Source organism: Glandiceps talaboti, chromosome 13, assembly GCF_964340395.1.
Source record: "Glandiceps talaboti chromosome 13, keGlaTala1.1, whole genome shotgun sequence".
Classification (NCBI taxonomy): Eukaryota; Metazoa; Hemichordata; class Enteropneusta; family Spengelidae; genus Glandiceps; species Glandiceps talaboti.
In genome coordinates, this window is record NC_135561.1 from 4590739 (window position 1) to 4607500 (window position 16762).

Genomic DNA, 16762 nt, shown 5'->3' on the forward strand with positions numbered 1-16762 from the left:
TACATACATACATACATACATACATACATACATACATGCATGCATACATACATACATACATACATACATACATACATACATACATACACACACATGCACGCACGCACGCACGCACGCACACATACATACATACATACATACATACATACATACATACATACATACATACATACATACATACATACATACATACACACACACATACATACATACATACATACATACATACATGGTCTCACGCACAAAAAACATGGTATGTATTGAGCTTCTCATGGTTACATGTCTATTACCAAACAATACTATTATATCCAAGTCTCACATTTTCAAAGAGTTCACATTATCATAATTATCAATTCCTTTTCACTCAATGCAAACATGAATAATTGTACTCGTTCTGACTTGAACACATTACAATCAACCAGTATTAGTAATATTCCAACTATTTTTGGCCCACCTTTTATTGTGACATATATAGTGAACGTACACAAAATGGACGCCATGGGCTACATGGACGAATATTATCCACATCTATTGGCATGATTAGAACCATGTCTGTTTGGAATCGGTAAAAGTCTTTACCAAGTTAATTACAGAACCAAATGTTTTATCACATACATGTATGTGTGTAAAACACCAGCTTTAATGTGGAGATTGTTTGAATCCGTTAGCAGCAATGGATAACGTATCAAAAGCGAGGAAAGTGTCCGTACTAATATGTATATGTTTCTCTCAGTATTTTCTGATGGCCTGTTATTCAATAATCGCGCCTTTCTACCCAGTAATGGTAAGGTTTTTTTTACTTTGTTATTGATCAGTGCATACTCAACAGTAATAGTTTCGATTCCTCATATTCCGAGTTTGACATTCAAAAGTGCCCGTGTCGACGAATATTACAGCAGAGAGTTTCATACGACATGACAACGGCCATTGCGTTTATTGGTTTGTGTGTACTGGTGTTGAAATGGGTGTACATCTACAGAGTTCTGTAGATATTAGCAACCAGTAATTTTAAGGCTATAAGATGTGACTATGATGTTGAAGAGTAACGTGAAATAGTCACCCGTCCAGTAACACATACAAAAATAGGGGTCTTTGGCAGTAATAAACAATGATACAGACAGACAGACAGACAGTGAAACCTAGAGATAGAGAGTAAGAGAAAATGTGTGATATGCCAGAGAAAAAGAAAAATATGATATTACCCTCAAAAACATACAAACGGAGATACAGATAAATATAGTGATGAGATACTGGGCATCGCTTCCAACCGTACTAGCTTTAATATTACATTATATTGCAGTGGATATGACGTACATCCCATGGCCTTGTAGCCATTGATTTAATTTCCAATAGTTAAATCTTCTGAATGTTTAGAAGTATAAAAAGGCCAAGAATTACTAGTAAACTCAAAACATATAATTATGGACCTGTAAAAGACCATTCATTATTGAAAAGTGGAAAATGACAATTGTATCTACTTCACTCTGTTGTGATTTCTTGTATAACGTTTGTCCTTCTCATAAGCCAGAACACACTTCTGCTGACACGCACGTTTGGACTGTGCCGTATAGAGGTCTGTTATGACGATGAACTTTTATGAATATGTCTATTGTCTTGTTTTACATATAACTAGTTTGATCTCGCATAATACATGCAAATTTAAGAGACGTGGTTATTATCTGAACGCTACCATCAAATAAGAGCTGAAACGTACATCGAGATCGTGGGTTCAGAGGCCCCCAAAGTCAACTAGAAATATTCAGAATGTCAGTTTATAGATTATACTTTCAAATCAATGTATTGCTAATTTGGTCATTGCTATCGAGGAATTACCATATTACAGTACAGAGCCACCATATTTCTCTATTTCTGGGGGCTGTGGAGTAATAGTATGGCAACATAAACTTTATATACCCACCCCTACTTGTTGGCATTGGAAATATCAACTTGACATACTACCGTACTTGTTGGTATTGGAAATATAAACTTGACAGTCGTCTCTCCTTGTTGGCATTGAAATGTTAACAAATTTCTGAGACAAGCAAGCAAACAAACAAACAATGATTTGCGGAGTATGTTTGAAAGTCATCTAGATAAACTGTGCATAACCCAAATATAACCCTAGGCCTGGTATTATGATTATAAGACAAAAATCTATTGACATTTCACTGTATCATAGACTTATGACAACACACAGCTGGCAGTTGAAGGTAGAGAAACCTAAAGTCAGAATGAACATATGAATCTATATAAACAAAGCTATAATTTCGTCTCTTGTTTCCATAGGCCATTGGAAAGGGCGTTGAACCATTAACAGTTGGTTTTGTTTTAGCCAGCTTCGCTCTAGTGTCTGTTATTGTATCACCGCCACTGGGAACAAGTGTAAGTATCTACCGCTAATTAATTTTTATTATCAGTGTGTCATCTTCAATATTTCAATATGCAAAACGTGTACGTCTATTTTCAAATGTAAGCCTATTGTCAGATTGTTAGTTGTTGAACTATTAAAGGATACAATGTTTTGTTATGACGTCACGTTAAGACCCAGCATGGAGCCTTTCAAAAGGTTCATTCTGATTGGAGAAACAATGGCAAAATGGCATCGTTTGTTGCCTGTATTGTTAATGGGTAAAAGAAGTACAGAAAAAACTAGTTACGTATGCTTTCCAATCAATGGGAACCTTCTGAAGGCTTCGCATTGGCATATTCATGTTATTAACACCATTCATAAAATATACACGGTTTTGTTTGTACCAGTTAGTACATTTTAGTGTCATGGTGAAAATTAAGTATATTTAAAGTGTTATGTTGAAATCCCGGGTTACCGCATTAGTGTTATAATAAACACAAATTTATAAAGCGCCTGATATCCATCAAAAGATGCCCAATGGCGCTCCCAGTTCACATGAATGCTCTTTGGAATAGATAAGTTTTGAGTTTGGCTTTGAAGATATCAACAGTAGGTGCGGTGCGAATGTCAAGGGGGAGATGATTCCATAATGTGGGAGATAAGTGTGAGAATGATCGGTCTCCATATGATTTCAGTCTGGTCTTGGGTATGTGGAGTAGTTGTTCGTTGCTTGAACGGAGTGATCTGCCTGGATTATCTTATCAATGGGATCGGTATAGATTTTCACAGTCATGAATTTCTACTGAATTTATCATTTACGTGATATCACAGTATGAAAAATCAACAACAACAACAACAACAACAACAACAACAACAACAACAACAACAACAACAATGACAACATCTATTTACATATATAATGGATTTTTTAGTACAATGCAAGTGAGACAACACTTTAATGACAACCATTTTTGCAAGGTACATATTTGGCCTAATTTCAATAGTTTTTTGGAGTTGTTCAACTCTGGTATGATAAGATTTGAATTGTTTGTTATGTGCAGAATGAAATGATTAAAAACAGCCTTTTTTATAATATACCTAGTGATAATGCTGTGCCATGATTCGCTAGAATCAGTCACGTGATAGGAAAATAGAATGACTACTTCCCTTGGGGAAATAGTCCCATCAATTTTTACATGGTCACGTGACCACCGCGCGTTCACAGCAGGTCAAAATGGGAGCTTCTGACGATGTCGTCTGCCACCGCGAGTTCACAGCATGAGGTATATTATAAAACACATATTGCCTGGCCTATATTCGGGCTATAGCACCCGTTCATTACCCCCTCGTGACTGTGAGTTACCAGAATCACATGCTATTTCCCTCGGCCTTTGGCCTCGGGAAATAGCATGTGATTCTGGTAACTCACAGTCCCTCGGGTGTAATAAACGGGTGCTATAGCCCTCATGGCCAGGCAATATGTGTTCAATATGACATTGCTTTTTTAATTTTCTAGGTATCAACGTTTGGTTCGAAATTTATATTTTGTCTTGGCTGTGCAGTAGCTGGGTTTACAGCATTGTTATTTGGGTAAGCATGATTATAAAACTAACATACAGTCGTTACATGGACATTTAGTAGACCTGCATATAATGCAATGGGGCGGACGAGGATGACGATCCGTAGCTCTTTTTCATCGTAGAGGGCGCTGTAACATTGAAAGAACAGTGCCGTGACACGGTTGGTATAATCATGGAAGTAGAACCCTACTTCCATGGTATAATAGACTACCAGTACGACTATTTTTAACCATATGCGCTAGCCAATTGAGAAGAAGAGCGCCCGTGTATGCTCTTCATAAGTAAAGCTATTGGGGAGGGGGATAATGTTTCCTGATACTTTTTAAATATAAAATTCATAGTTTTAATTTATTTGTCGTTTACTCTCAGTGGTAAACAGTTAGATAGCCGGTTAACTATGTGGGAAATCTCTATCACTACATTCACAGCTCCACTTAAAGAAATAATGCATTTGATAAGTTTCTTAGAAGTTTTTTTTTTAAATTTTATGTTCACTGTTTTCTTCCCATAATTAAGTTTTGTTGTTATATAATACATGTTGTCTAGTTACAATGTATCACACGACTGAGATCCTCGCCAGACGGGACTATCCCTTCGATGTTAACGCTGCAGCTACCCGATGACTATATAGCTATGCTCGATTTTGATAGCAAACTTACCTTTGAATTTATCTGACTCACATTAATGGCTTCTCAAAACATTATAAACCACAATCCTTCAATTTATCAAATTTAATATTGTTTAACAAAATGTAGAAATCGGACAACAAATCTCTGTGCGTCACTGGATGATATGAGCAAATACTCATACCCATTACAAAATACACCTTACGGTTCTATTTTGTTTTGATTTCTACAGGTGTCTGGATTTCATAAACGACCCTTTGTACTTCACCGTCTGTAGTTTTATTATTAGAATCATTCAAGCCTGTGGAGTCCAAGCAGGAAATACAGCATCAGTTGTCATCGTGTACCAATTATTTCCAAATAATGTAGCTTTTATACTTGTAAGTAACTATGCAGTGTTGAATTGAAGACAAATAATACAGACAGATAAACAGCTAGATTAGACGAGTAGACAAACAGACAAACAAACAAACAAACAAATAAACAGAGAGACAGGCAGACAACGAGACAGACAAACAAACAAACAAATAAACAGAGAGACAGGCAGACAGAGAGACAGACAGAGAGACTGAGAGACAGACAGACAGACAGACAGACAGACAGAGAGAGAGACAGAGAGACAGACAGAGAGACAGACAGAGAGACAGAGAGACAGACAGAGAGACAGACAGACAGACAGACAGACAGACAGACAGACAGATTTTAAACAAGAGGTTGGAATCTGATTGAATATTCATTTCTGTTTTCAAATGTAACATCATAATTCGACAAATTTTCTCTCCAATCAATTCAGGGAGTTAGTCAAATATTTGCCGGTGTAGGTCTAATAACAGGGCCAACAGTCAAAAAAACAAACAAACAAACAAACAAACAAACAAACAAACAAACAGAGAGACAGGCAGACAGCGAGACAGACAAACAAACAAACAAATAAACAGAGACAGGCAGACAGAGAGACAGACAGACAGAGAGACTGAGAGACAGACAGACAGATAGACAGACAGACAGACAGACAGACAGACAGACAGACAGATTTTAAACATGAGGTTGGAATCTGATTGAATATTCATGTCTGTTTTCAAATGTAACATCATCATAATTCGACAATTTTTTTCTCCAATCATTTCAGGGAGTTAGTCAAATATTTGCCGGTGTAGGTCTAATAACAGGACCAACAGTTGGTGGCGTTCTCTATGCAGTAAGTACGCTGTATAACACGTTTTGTCTTCTTTCTAGTGTCTTTTTCAAAACTTACCAAAGTGTCATAATTTAATTACTGCCCATTTGCTAGAGAGAGGGAGGGAGGGAGGGAGGGAGGGAGGGAGGGAGGGAGGGAGGGAGGGAGGGAGGAGAGAGAGAGAGAGAGAGAGAGAGAGAGAGAGAGAGAGAGAGAGAGAGAGAGAGAGAGAGAGAGAGAGAGAGAGAGAGAGAGAGAGAGAGAGAGAGGGGAGGGAGGGAGGGAGAGAGAGAGAGGGAGAGAGAGGAGAGGGAGAGGGAGAGGGAGGGAGGGAGAGAGAGAGAGAGGGAGAGGGAGAGAGAGGAGGGGGGGGGAAGGGAGGGAGGGAGAGAGAGAGAATTTTTCTATCGGCGTTATTGAGACAGAAAAAAGTATTGAAACTCAGCAGGTTCAGAAATATAAAGTGCAAGGATTTCACTTTTTCCATATGTCTTTCTTTGCGATACAAATTCAAATAATCGAATTCTTGAACACGTATTCAGTTCATTTGTAAACTAAGTAACGTATGATAAACTCACAAAGTTCTTGTCATGAACGCATATAGTTCATTCATAAACGAAATATAATTAAAAGTAAAAACGGAAAACAGGAAAGCAATATAATGGCATCCCTTTTATATTCACCTTTCTATGCTTCGTTTATCCGTTGTATTGTAGGTTTATGGATTTACTCTACCATTTATTGTGTTAGGGGGTGTGCTGCTTCTATCGGTATTATTTGCAATGTGCCTAATACCAAAATTTGAAGGTAAGAACCCCTTTAGTTTGGAGATAAGAAGTCAACAAGATGTGATAACGAAGGAGCAATATAGGATCGTCATGTAAATGTACAGTTTACGTTAATAATGACTGCAACAACACGTACACAGCACTGTGTTCTCACATAATCGCAACCAAATAAATACATAAATGAACTTAATTGTAAAGAAACACTGAGATGCAGTTTCACTCAAATGGTTCAATTTTTTTTATTTGAATTGCAATAAATACCAAGAAAATGACGGACGTAAGGTGTGGTAAGTTGATATGTCTGAATAATAAAAAGCCTAACAGTCCAAACAAATATCGTCACATATAACATCCTATTTAAGTTGTCATGGTTTCTAAACGTCACTTATTTTACCGATGCTTTCAGGGGAACATCTAATGGAGAGAGGTAGAATGTGTCCTTTACTACTAATGGTAGGAATACTGCTTGGTATGCTACTCAGAACTGTTACGGCTATCGAGATTACTTTCCTGGATTCCACCATGGAACTTGCACTGCTTTCGGTAAGCACTCAAACAAAAGAAGTAGTACTAGCCTAGGGTACACTCTCAAATAAATGGAACGAATGAGAAGCAAACAAGCAAGGAAAAAAATAGACAAATAAACAAACAAACAAACTTTGACATATTAGCAAACAACAAGAAACAAATGAAAGAATATAACAATTGTTATTATTTATAAAATGACAAATTAATATAAGAAATGACACTGACCCTTCCTACTGAACCATATTTTATTTTAAACTCTTCAATGACATTAATTTGTTGGCACATAATTTATACACCAAGTATCTGACATATAATAACATACATACCCACATACATGCAAACTCACAAATAGCATATATAATGTGCTTGTACAGAGAGATACATACATACATACATACATACATACATACATACATACATACATACATACATGCATACATGCATACATGCATACATGCATACACACATACACACAGGCACGCACGCACGCACGCACACACACACACACACACACACACACACGCACGCACGCATGTACGCGCAAATGTCAGACATGTTTATTGACCATACAGAGACCAATATATGACATCTGTACAGTTTGAAAACCACTCATTTAGCTACTATTCGGTCATTATTTTCATGGTATACATGTAATACTAATATATGCAAATTTCATTTCCATTGTACAGGTATACAATGTATATCTAATTGTACATCCTTCCTTTTGCATCCAGAAACCCTCCAAAATATTTTCAAACAGTATGTTCTTTCACCATCTTTCAATTTTTGCGGAATGAAATCGAAAACAAATCGTATGGAGACTGATACCATCATTATATGGTGTGACTACGTATACGTTGATAACATTTCTTTCTTGGAAACTAAATAAACTGACTATCATTATTTTAGCTGGATATCGACTCTGCGGCTATTATTGGAATGCTATTTCTGCTGGCTGGCATTGGTTATGGCATATCAGCACCAATTTGGGGACTGGTAGGCGACAAATGGGTGAGTAAAGGGGGGGGGGCACAGGCTACAATATAATCCACCGACAATATAATATATTAACTCAATTTAGCTTGTGAATAGGCCATAGAAAGGCTCATACTGAAATCATAAGTAGTGCCCTAGCTACAGAATGATATTTGAGTGGTCTGATATATGCATATCGTGATGACCCATTATAGGACTTCAAGGACAGTATATTGACTACTACCATGACAACCAACGCCACATTCACTAATTCATTGCTAATGCAAGACATGTTTTAAGATGGACGGTCTCATTGAATGTATCCGTAGACAAAGAAGTCTGATAACGGCTTTGTGTGCATTGCTTAGAGAAATAGTCAGTTGAATGACCTTTTCTAAAACACGACTTGTAATATGAAATGCAGTTTATTAGGATAAATTAAAGTCTAACGTTAAAGCTAAGAGGCACATGGTGGTTTTAAAAGTGTTTTACCAAAGTGAAAATAGTAATACATTTTTCTTCGTTCAGCCAATGCAAACACGAGTGACCCGTATTAAGGGGCCTTTGTCACGAGTCGCTAGACGAGTAGTGACAGCCCTTTCGGTCACGAATATTTTCCGGCTGAATGAAGAAAAATGTTGGGGATTGATAAAAGTATACCATCGCCAGTAATATTAGTTTAAAAATCAGGGAAAGTAATGGCAATTTTGAGCGTTTTGACTCATATTTCGAATATAGCAGAACCAATTACGTATATAGCAGAACTAATGACGTATGTAGACGTAGACACGCGTTGTCATGACATAGACGTGCGTTTATAGTGACGTACAACGACCAGCGTATACATTCCATATTTGTTTTGCTGAACCTGGCTAGTGCATGGCATAATACTTAACATCTTCATATTCTTGTTTATATTTGTTTAGGATATTTACAAAGAGTTAAACTTGCTGGGGCTAGGCATAGGGGCTTTTGGTTACCTGTTGATTGGTCCCAGCCCTCTCTTAGAATTTGACAGGTAAGTAGATAAACTTGGTTTTATGTCTGTTATTAGTGAACTGTAGATTTTCGCATTTTAATGAAATAAAAATTAGTAATTTTTGTTTTACAATTCATACCTTTGTTCGTTATTTTGAATAGTACCATCGGAATCATGGCGTCTGGCCTAACACTAATGGGGTTCGGTGTCGGTGCCATTATTACAATTATACCGGATATGGTTAATACAGCAATGTAAGTATATGTATAAATGGATGTCTGTGTATTCACAATGTTTTTGTTTTGAAAGTGTTGTGTTGTGTTGTGTTGTGTTGTGTTGTGTTGTGTTGTGTTGTGTTGTGTTGTGTTGTGTTGTGTTGTGTTGTGATGGAGGTGTAAATATTGCATGAATTACAACATTACATTAGTAATAATCAAGTTGTTCATCATGACATTATTATTCTTGATAAATAAGGTAGCCATATCACATTTTCATATATCATATTTTCTTTTTCAGAGAAAAGGGACATGAAGATAACCTAGCCCTGTATGGAATGGTATCTGGTCTGTACTATTGTTCGTACAATTTAGGGTAAGGTATTGGCATGGTTTCTGTATGTATGTATGTATGTATGTATGTATGTATGTATGTATGTATGTATGTATGTATGTATGTATGTATGTATGTATGTATGTATGTATGTATGTATGTATGTATGTGCGTGTGTGTGTGTGTGTGTGGGGGGGGGGGGGTCGAGAGTGCGTGCATGTATCTCTCACATACACAAATGTACACGTTTTCAAAGAATATTTTTCAAAACTTGTGCCTCATAAGAGATATCATCCCGAATTTTCTCACCTTTTATCGCCATTACTGATTTATCTTTTTCCATTTTTGTTTCTTATCAGAATGTTTATCGGTCCGATTATGGGATCAGCCTTGTTCCAAGAGTATGGTTTTCCCTGGAGTTGTTCAATTGTAGCAGCTGTGGTAGTAGGATCATTTGTATTATACGCCCTCTATGTTGGTTTCTATAGATGTTCACAATTGCTTGAAGCGACGAGAGATTTACGAAATACAGAATCAGAGTTTGAGATGTCTTCAGGTTCATATTACGAACCATTGGATAGTGCTAGGCCAGCCAAACAAATACAAGGATATGATGATGAAGACGACGAATATGATGCTGAGAAAAACCCATTCTTCACATCTCCAAACAACTATTCTGCAGCAGACACAAGAAATTGATCCGTGAACTTAGGATGAATGTTTCATGAAAGTGGTGTACTTTCATAATAAAACAAAGTGGCATTTTGCTTTGAAATTGATCCCAATAATCTATAAATATGTACTACCTTATATTGTAAAATGTCATCTTATCAGTATAGCCATATATAGTAACAATCTTTAGTTCTGCACCAACTTTATCTGTAGTGTTAATGTTAATCCTAATAGTCACTAAGGTTTTAATTCATTTTTGAACGGCCACAATCACGTCGACTAATCTCTGTATATAACAATGCAAAGTTTCCCGTCAATCAACGTGTACCCACCTGAAGGATTCATGGTTATTTTGATATTTTAAATGCTGTATATGTATATAAATGCTGTATCATATAGTAAATAGTAAATTGTAACCTTCAAAGAAAGTGAAAGACAAAGTATGGTATGTTCTCACATAATTTATGGCAATTGTATTCGGATGTTCTGATGAGCAGTGCGCCATCAACGGATGTATCATCACAAAAAATAGTAGAATGAATTCCAAGGCAGTGTCAATAACGCGGATTATTCTATGTAAATATATTCACTATGTCGTAGCACGACAAGTGGCAAGTTGGAGGTTATTCATAAGAGTGTACATGGTTTTTTAATCGATAGATGAAACGTTATCATTTTCAGATATTGACTAGCAGGAGTAGATTTCATCTATAGTCATATGCATGTGGGTTTTGGTCAAGGATAGCGCCCTTGGGGTAAAAGTTTTGTCCGAGTTCAACTTACTCATGAAAATCATTGCAATGCATTAGTTTACACTATCTTTACTTTTAATTTACTTTGTCTCGCCCTTAGTCTAAACTAAAATGAGTTAAATAATTATAAAAAAGATACGGATAGAACCTCTGCAATATATATCACCCTAAGTGTATCGTAGTAATCGAAGAGCATAACTAGATAACCGTGACTGTCTAAAAAGTAGTATTTTGTAGTCAAGCTGGACAGCTAAGAGACATAAGAAAATCCTTCTCACTCGGATTAGAGTTTTTATGATAATTGTATTCAGACCATTATATTATATTCAGACATAAAATCCCCTATTACCTAGAGATGTAGAATTACATCTTTAGGTGTAGTATACATGTTGCTGTATTTTGGGGAGGCTGTTGACTCAACGCCATATCATTGGGTGTACATGTATATTGTAATGTATGTTAATATCTGCGAATAACCATAATCTAGAAATGTTTGTAAAGCGGTTGTTGGACTGGCGTAATATGTCTTATGCAATTCAAGTGCATTAATTAAAGATGAATTGCATTCACCAGTTTTCAGCATATTTATTTACACCAGTTCAGAGAGAGAGAGAGAGAGAGAGAGAGAGAGAGAGAGAGAGAGAGAGAGAGAGAGAGAGAGAGAGAGAGAGAGAGAGAGAGAGAGAGAGAGAGAGAGAGAGAGAGAGAGAGAGAGAGAGAGAGAGAGAGAGAGGGGGGGGGGAGACAGAGAGAGAGGAAGACAGAGACAGACAGAGAGACACACAGAGAGAGAGACAGACAGACAGACAGACAGACAGACAGACAGACAGACAGGAGGGGACTGAAAGTGCTCTCAGAAAATTTCAAGTCCTAATCCCCCGAAACTTAAATTAACTGAACTGATAATTTTCATAGCGCCCCTCCCTCCCCTCAAGCTGAAAAGTTATACAGAGAATTTGAGATGTGTAGTTCTATGGCACACTAACATACTTCACTTGTAAGCACATCTTTGGCGATGATTCAAATTCACTGATATTGCGCTAATAAGGTGTGGCCAATACAAAACAGGTATACACGTATTGTTTTACACGTACGACACGTAGCTTGGCGAAACAACAGGGCAGTCTGGGATTTATCTCGAAACCAGTGTACCAACAAATCAGATAACCCTATACTAACTTGTCTAATTAATCTTGTCAACAGTGATATACGATCACAGCACGCAGTGAATGCCCTTTTTGGCTTGGATTTCAGGCTTGAGAAAAAAATACCAGTAGTAAAATTCTTTTGAACAAGCTAGTTTGATTTAACCAACGCAATGTTCATAGGTTGAGGTCAAGGTCAAGTAGGAAAGTCTGTCATCATTAAAGCTACCATGTATTATTTGATTTTCAAATATGATTCAGGTAAATTTCTGTAGAAAATCAGTGACAGTTTGAGAAAGATGTCACCACATAGTTTCCGAGTTATGACCAATGTAGGGCAGGAAACTCTTGAAAATCACATGATAATCACGGGTATACCAATGAGTCACTGTCTTAGGATGTTATTATCTGAATATCTCTGTCACTTAAATGTATGTCAAGTGTCGGCATATGGAAAATATATTATATCGTAAATCATAGACAGCTATATAAGTATTGATACATGGTATGCATCATTTATGAGGAGGGGTTTCGGAGTCGGGGTTTGACCATTAGCGAATCAGGCACCAGCTTGAATTGACCACAGAGAATCTACAGTGAATGTTTACAAATGTGAATGACAGTCGTATTCATTGACCCTTTATTATATATATCTTCTCCTTATAAACACGAATTTAGGCCAACCCTGTCAGTAGAAAAGTACGAATCGGTCTGACAACATGGCGAGATTTGGCGTGTCGCCACTGTGGATATTGGTCTCTGCTTTCTTTTTAACCACGCGTATTCAAGCTCAAAATGTAATGGACACTGTTTTTGAAGAACTGGTCAAATCTCTGAACCCAACAATACCACATCCGTATAAGAATGTTACAGAGAAGTGCTACGATAACACTCTTAAATATATGGGAGACCTTGTTGGCGCGAAAACTTATGCACGAAAGAGTAAGTAGGTTTGCACTTTATATAATATCACTCATAGGTCATTGCAACGTCATAAACTTTATCAAAAATACTAGTACCTGCTCTTTCTGGGTGAGAAATTCCAGACAAATCTGCGGCATACTATACATGAAGAGGCCAAACATAGGCGTTTCTAGGCAACCTGATCAACGTGTTTATCTTATTTTTAGTCAGTAATGACGTCAATGAGGGACTTCTAAAGTATCGTTGCACAGAAACATTTGTTGATGTGTAAAACTGGTGATCATATTTGTTTATATTGATATGTTTTCTTCTTCTTCTTCTTCGTTCTTGGATTGTTTACACTGTAAACTTATATTGTAACCAATAAATTTTGAACCAGATCCTCTGTGCTAACTTTACACTTGTAAACAACGATTGGTAGATACCTTGTAGGACTGGTATAACGTGAGGTGTAACTCTGAAATCGTCTTATCACCAGCGAAGGCCAGATACTCAGTCATAGTAGCATTCTAAAATGTCAGTTTTTTGTTTGTCATCGCTTTTCAAGGAGCGAGTAGAATACCAGCTGACACACAGTGCAATGTTGGGGGAACGCCTTAGAGAGGCTAAAACTGAGCTTATCTGCAAGAAATGTGTACACAAACGGTTCTCAAACCGGCATAAACACGGATACAAGCTTCTTCAAGTTTCTAGTCAACCCTTTTTACTCGAATGGATATACATGTACTAAAGTCGATTTTGTCATAAGAGTTTACATTTTGCTTCATTATGCACGAAATTCCAGTATAATATATATACACCGATACATGCCTTCGATGGAAATTTTAAAATGTCTTCTGGTGCTGGTTAGCCCAATAATGAGTTTCATTTTTAGTATATGCATACACACTATGTTATCGAATTGTCTATGTGGTATTGGTTTGAGTTCTCCCAATAGCAAGTACATGTAATAGTTATAAAAGTATATCATACTTCGATAAGTTTTAAGCTAAGATATCTTTCAATAAACAGGAGATATATCCGCTAAAATTTACAAAGCTCGATCAAATATCATTCTCTTGAAGAATTCAGGCATACTGAATACCACAGGCATTCGAATCAATCTGTATGATTTGGGGAGGAAAATGTATATGAACACACAGGTATTCGAATCAATCTGTATGATTTGGGGAGGAAAATGTATATGAATAATATTCACTATACATTTTAAAAAAAATCATACACATTGATTCGAGTTCCTATATATACTGAATACTCTTCTGTTTCGAGTTTTAGTCATAATTTTCAATAATATTACGGGTTACCTTGGTTACCGTTGTCGGGATAAAACAAATCATAAATCTACACTGTGACGTTTTTTGTTTAGTTTGTGTAAGTAGCATATGGTGACATGACTTTAATCTACAAGAGAAATGGTCTGTTAGTTTGGGTTTGTTTATGATATACATCTGTGGTGATAATATTTTTCTATCCAAGTACGTTACCCTCTCCATGGTAACGAAATAGTTCAATTGACCCTGTGAACTAAATATTAACAATCAAAATCAATAATTGTGACATGTTTCAGATACTAACAACCGTTGTATTTATTTATTTATTTACTTTATTACTCATCACCAACACATGTATTAAATTCATAAAGGTTGTGACATGCTCGTGATGAAACGAAGGCCAGTCACTTATGTTTCTGAATTCAGGATTTTTGAAGCATTTTATGCTTTGGTAGACTGTAAAATACGTTTTGTCTCCCCACCCTTATGGTGCTCCGATGCGTTTAGGGGGCACCCCAGCACAATGTACGCGGATAAACCGAGTTTATACGTTGAGGGGGCTATTTCGATGCATATCAACTTTTCTGCAGTATTCTACATACTGATACTCAACCCTGATATGTAGGCATAATACATGTACTTATACGTCACCTGTCACCAATCTCGCATTCTGATTGGTCGAGAGCCCTGCAGATACACAGGCGTATTTTTCACCAACAGCCGTATTTTTGCTTGTTGTATCACGTGATTACTGCACGTCCCCTTGTAAACAAATCTAGCAGACAACTAGAGATCGAGCTATAACCAGCATTTCCAATGCCAAATTTGTTGTCAATCGAACAAAATATCACCGTTGTATACATTGTAACAAGTCTTAGAAATGTACTTTTCATGTCACAGGGAAATAGTCAAAAAATTCACACACAACCGTGAAAGTCCAGTGATGGCGAACGCACGGTTGTCACGCGATCGTAAACATGAATTCCTAAATTTATGGAGGATATGAAAATTACCACCACAGAGGGTGCAGTTTTTGCCTAACTAGAACAAGAAAGCATATCACGAACATTTTTGTACGTTTAATGGAATACAGTACGCAAAACAAAGACGCACTCATTTTTCAGCTGATGGTTATAAGTTTGAATTATATCGCTGAGTGATATGCAAATAGTAAACAATACGTCATACTACTGAGCAAACGCGCACTCTGATTGGATGATAAAGTTAAGGCTGACGTGTAAACAACCGCATTGCAGTTATCGGAGTGGTGCATGATACTACGCTCAACAGTATAACGCGGAAGTGATTTTATTTAAAATGAAACAGCACTTTTAGACATTCAAAAATTAATTCTTCGTCGCAGGTGACGTATAAGTATGTTATTTGCCAAATACTGTTCCACATCTTGCTGCTCGAGTTAATTTTTCCGGTATAACGGCTCGCCTCCGGCTCTCCGTTATTACCGGAAAAATTACCTCTCGCAGCAAGATATGGAACGGTATTTGGCAAATAACATATACATATACAAGATTCGATGACGTCATTTAGTATATACGTACTCTAAAATGTTCAGGAAAAATATATACTAGTATTCTGCCATCAATTTCCATAATGCCACATGGATGCGATATTAGATATCTTCGAATGCATGCATAGTTTTACATCTGAGAAAAAATGCTAATTAACATGGTAGCTTACGTATGTTTCAATGAATTTTGACAAAATTTTTATATATTGATTATTTTATAAATATCAATTTTGACATTGTATTTCTTCTTTTAACTCAGAATCATTGTTTTCATCCTTATTCAGTGTATTATTCTAGTGGCGCGTTTAGACAAGACTACGATCTCACTCGAAATTTACAAGATCTTGGCGACATTCAGATGTGTGGTAGCGTCGAACCAGAGGTTAATGAGACTGAGTTTGGGGCAACATATTGTGGTACATCAGCCTTTCTTGGGGTAAGTGATAGCATAACATTTGTATTTATTTATTTATTTATTTATTTATTTATTTATTTATTTATTTATTTATTTATTTATTTATTTATTTATTTATTTATTTAGTGAGTGAGTGAGTGAGTGAGTGAGTGAGTGAGTGAGTGAGTGAGTGTGTGTGTGTGTGAGTGAGTGAGTGAGTGAATTAGTGAGTGAGTGAGTGAGTGAGTGAGTGAGTGAGTGAGTGAGTGAGTGAGTGAGTGAATGAGTGAGCGGGCGAGCGAGCGCGCGAGTGAGCGAGTCAGTCAGTCAGTCAGTCCGTCAGTCAAAAGGGAACTTGCAAACCCACCCCCATTAATTAGCATTATAAACAATGTTGATACATTGTTTGTAACCACAAATAATCAATTCATACTTACCCTGACCATTGTGGGAGGTTCATTTTATCGGTATCTCCAGATTAGGTATTACGATAACCTCAGATAATCCCATACTCCTTTGCGTCT

The 16762-nt window shown here is 36.8% G+C and overlaps 2 protein-coding genes across 2 annotated transcripts in view; both read left to right on the forward strand.

The window, feature by feature from the left end:
• Positions 1-492: 492 nt before the first annotated feature.
• Positions 493-11526, forward strand: LOC144444728 (MFS-type transporter SLC18B1-like). The gene is made up of 12 exons (XM_078134254.1): positions 493-784; positions 2287-2382; positions 3867-3940; positions 4789-4936; positions 5686-5754; positions 6450-6540; positions 6928-7064; positions 7959-8060; positions 8951-9042; positions 9165-9257; positions 9520-9594; positions 9912-11526. Exons 1-12 carry the CDS (start codon positions 674-676, stop codon positions 10249-10251), a joined length of 1428 nt encoding a protein of 475 aa, XP_077990380.1. The 5' UTR covers positions 493-673; the 3' UTR covers positions 10252-11526.
• A 1314-nt stretch (positions 11527-12840) lies between these two features.
• Positions 12841-16762, forward strand: part of LOC144444936 (nose resistant to fluoxetine protein 6-like) — a 12219-nt gene continuing 8297 nt past the window's right edge. Inside the window, exons 1-2 of the mRNA XM_078134487.1 lie at positions 12841-13063; positions 16129-16280. Coding sequence (XP_077990613.1) covers positions 12841-13063; positions 16129-16280 — 375 coding nt within the window. The remainder of the gene's footprint in view (positions 13064-16128; positions 16281-16762) is intronic.

What these genes read in the sequence shown, in the direction of transcription:
- LOC144444728 (XM_078134254.1), top strand. Translation starts at nt 674, where the DNA reads ATGGATAACGTATCAAAAGCGAGGAAAGTGTCCGTACTAATATGTATA. An exon ending in CCTAATACCAAAATTTGAAG is followed by an intron (nt 6,541 to 6,927) that starts GTAAGAACCCCT and finishes CGATGCTTTCAG; the next exon opens with GGGAACATCTAATGGAGAGA. An exon ending in GACTGGTAGGCGACAAATGG is followed by an intron (nt 8,061 to 8,950) that starts GTGAGTAAAGGG and finishes ATATTTGTTTAG; the next exon opens with GATATTTACAAAGAGTTAAA.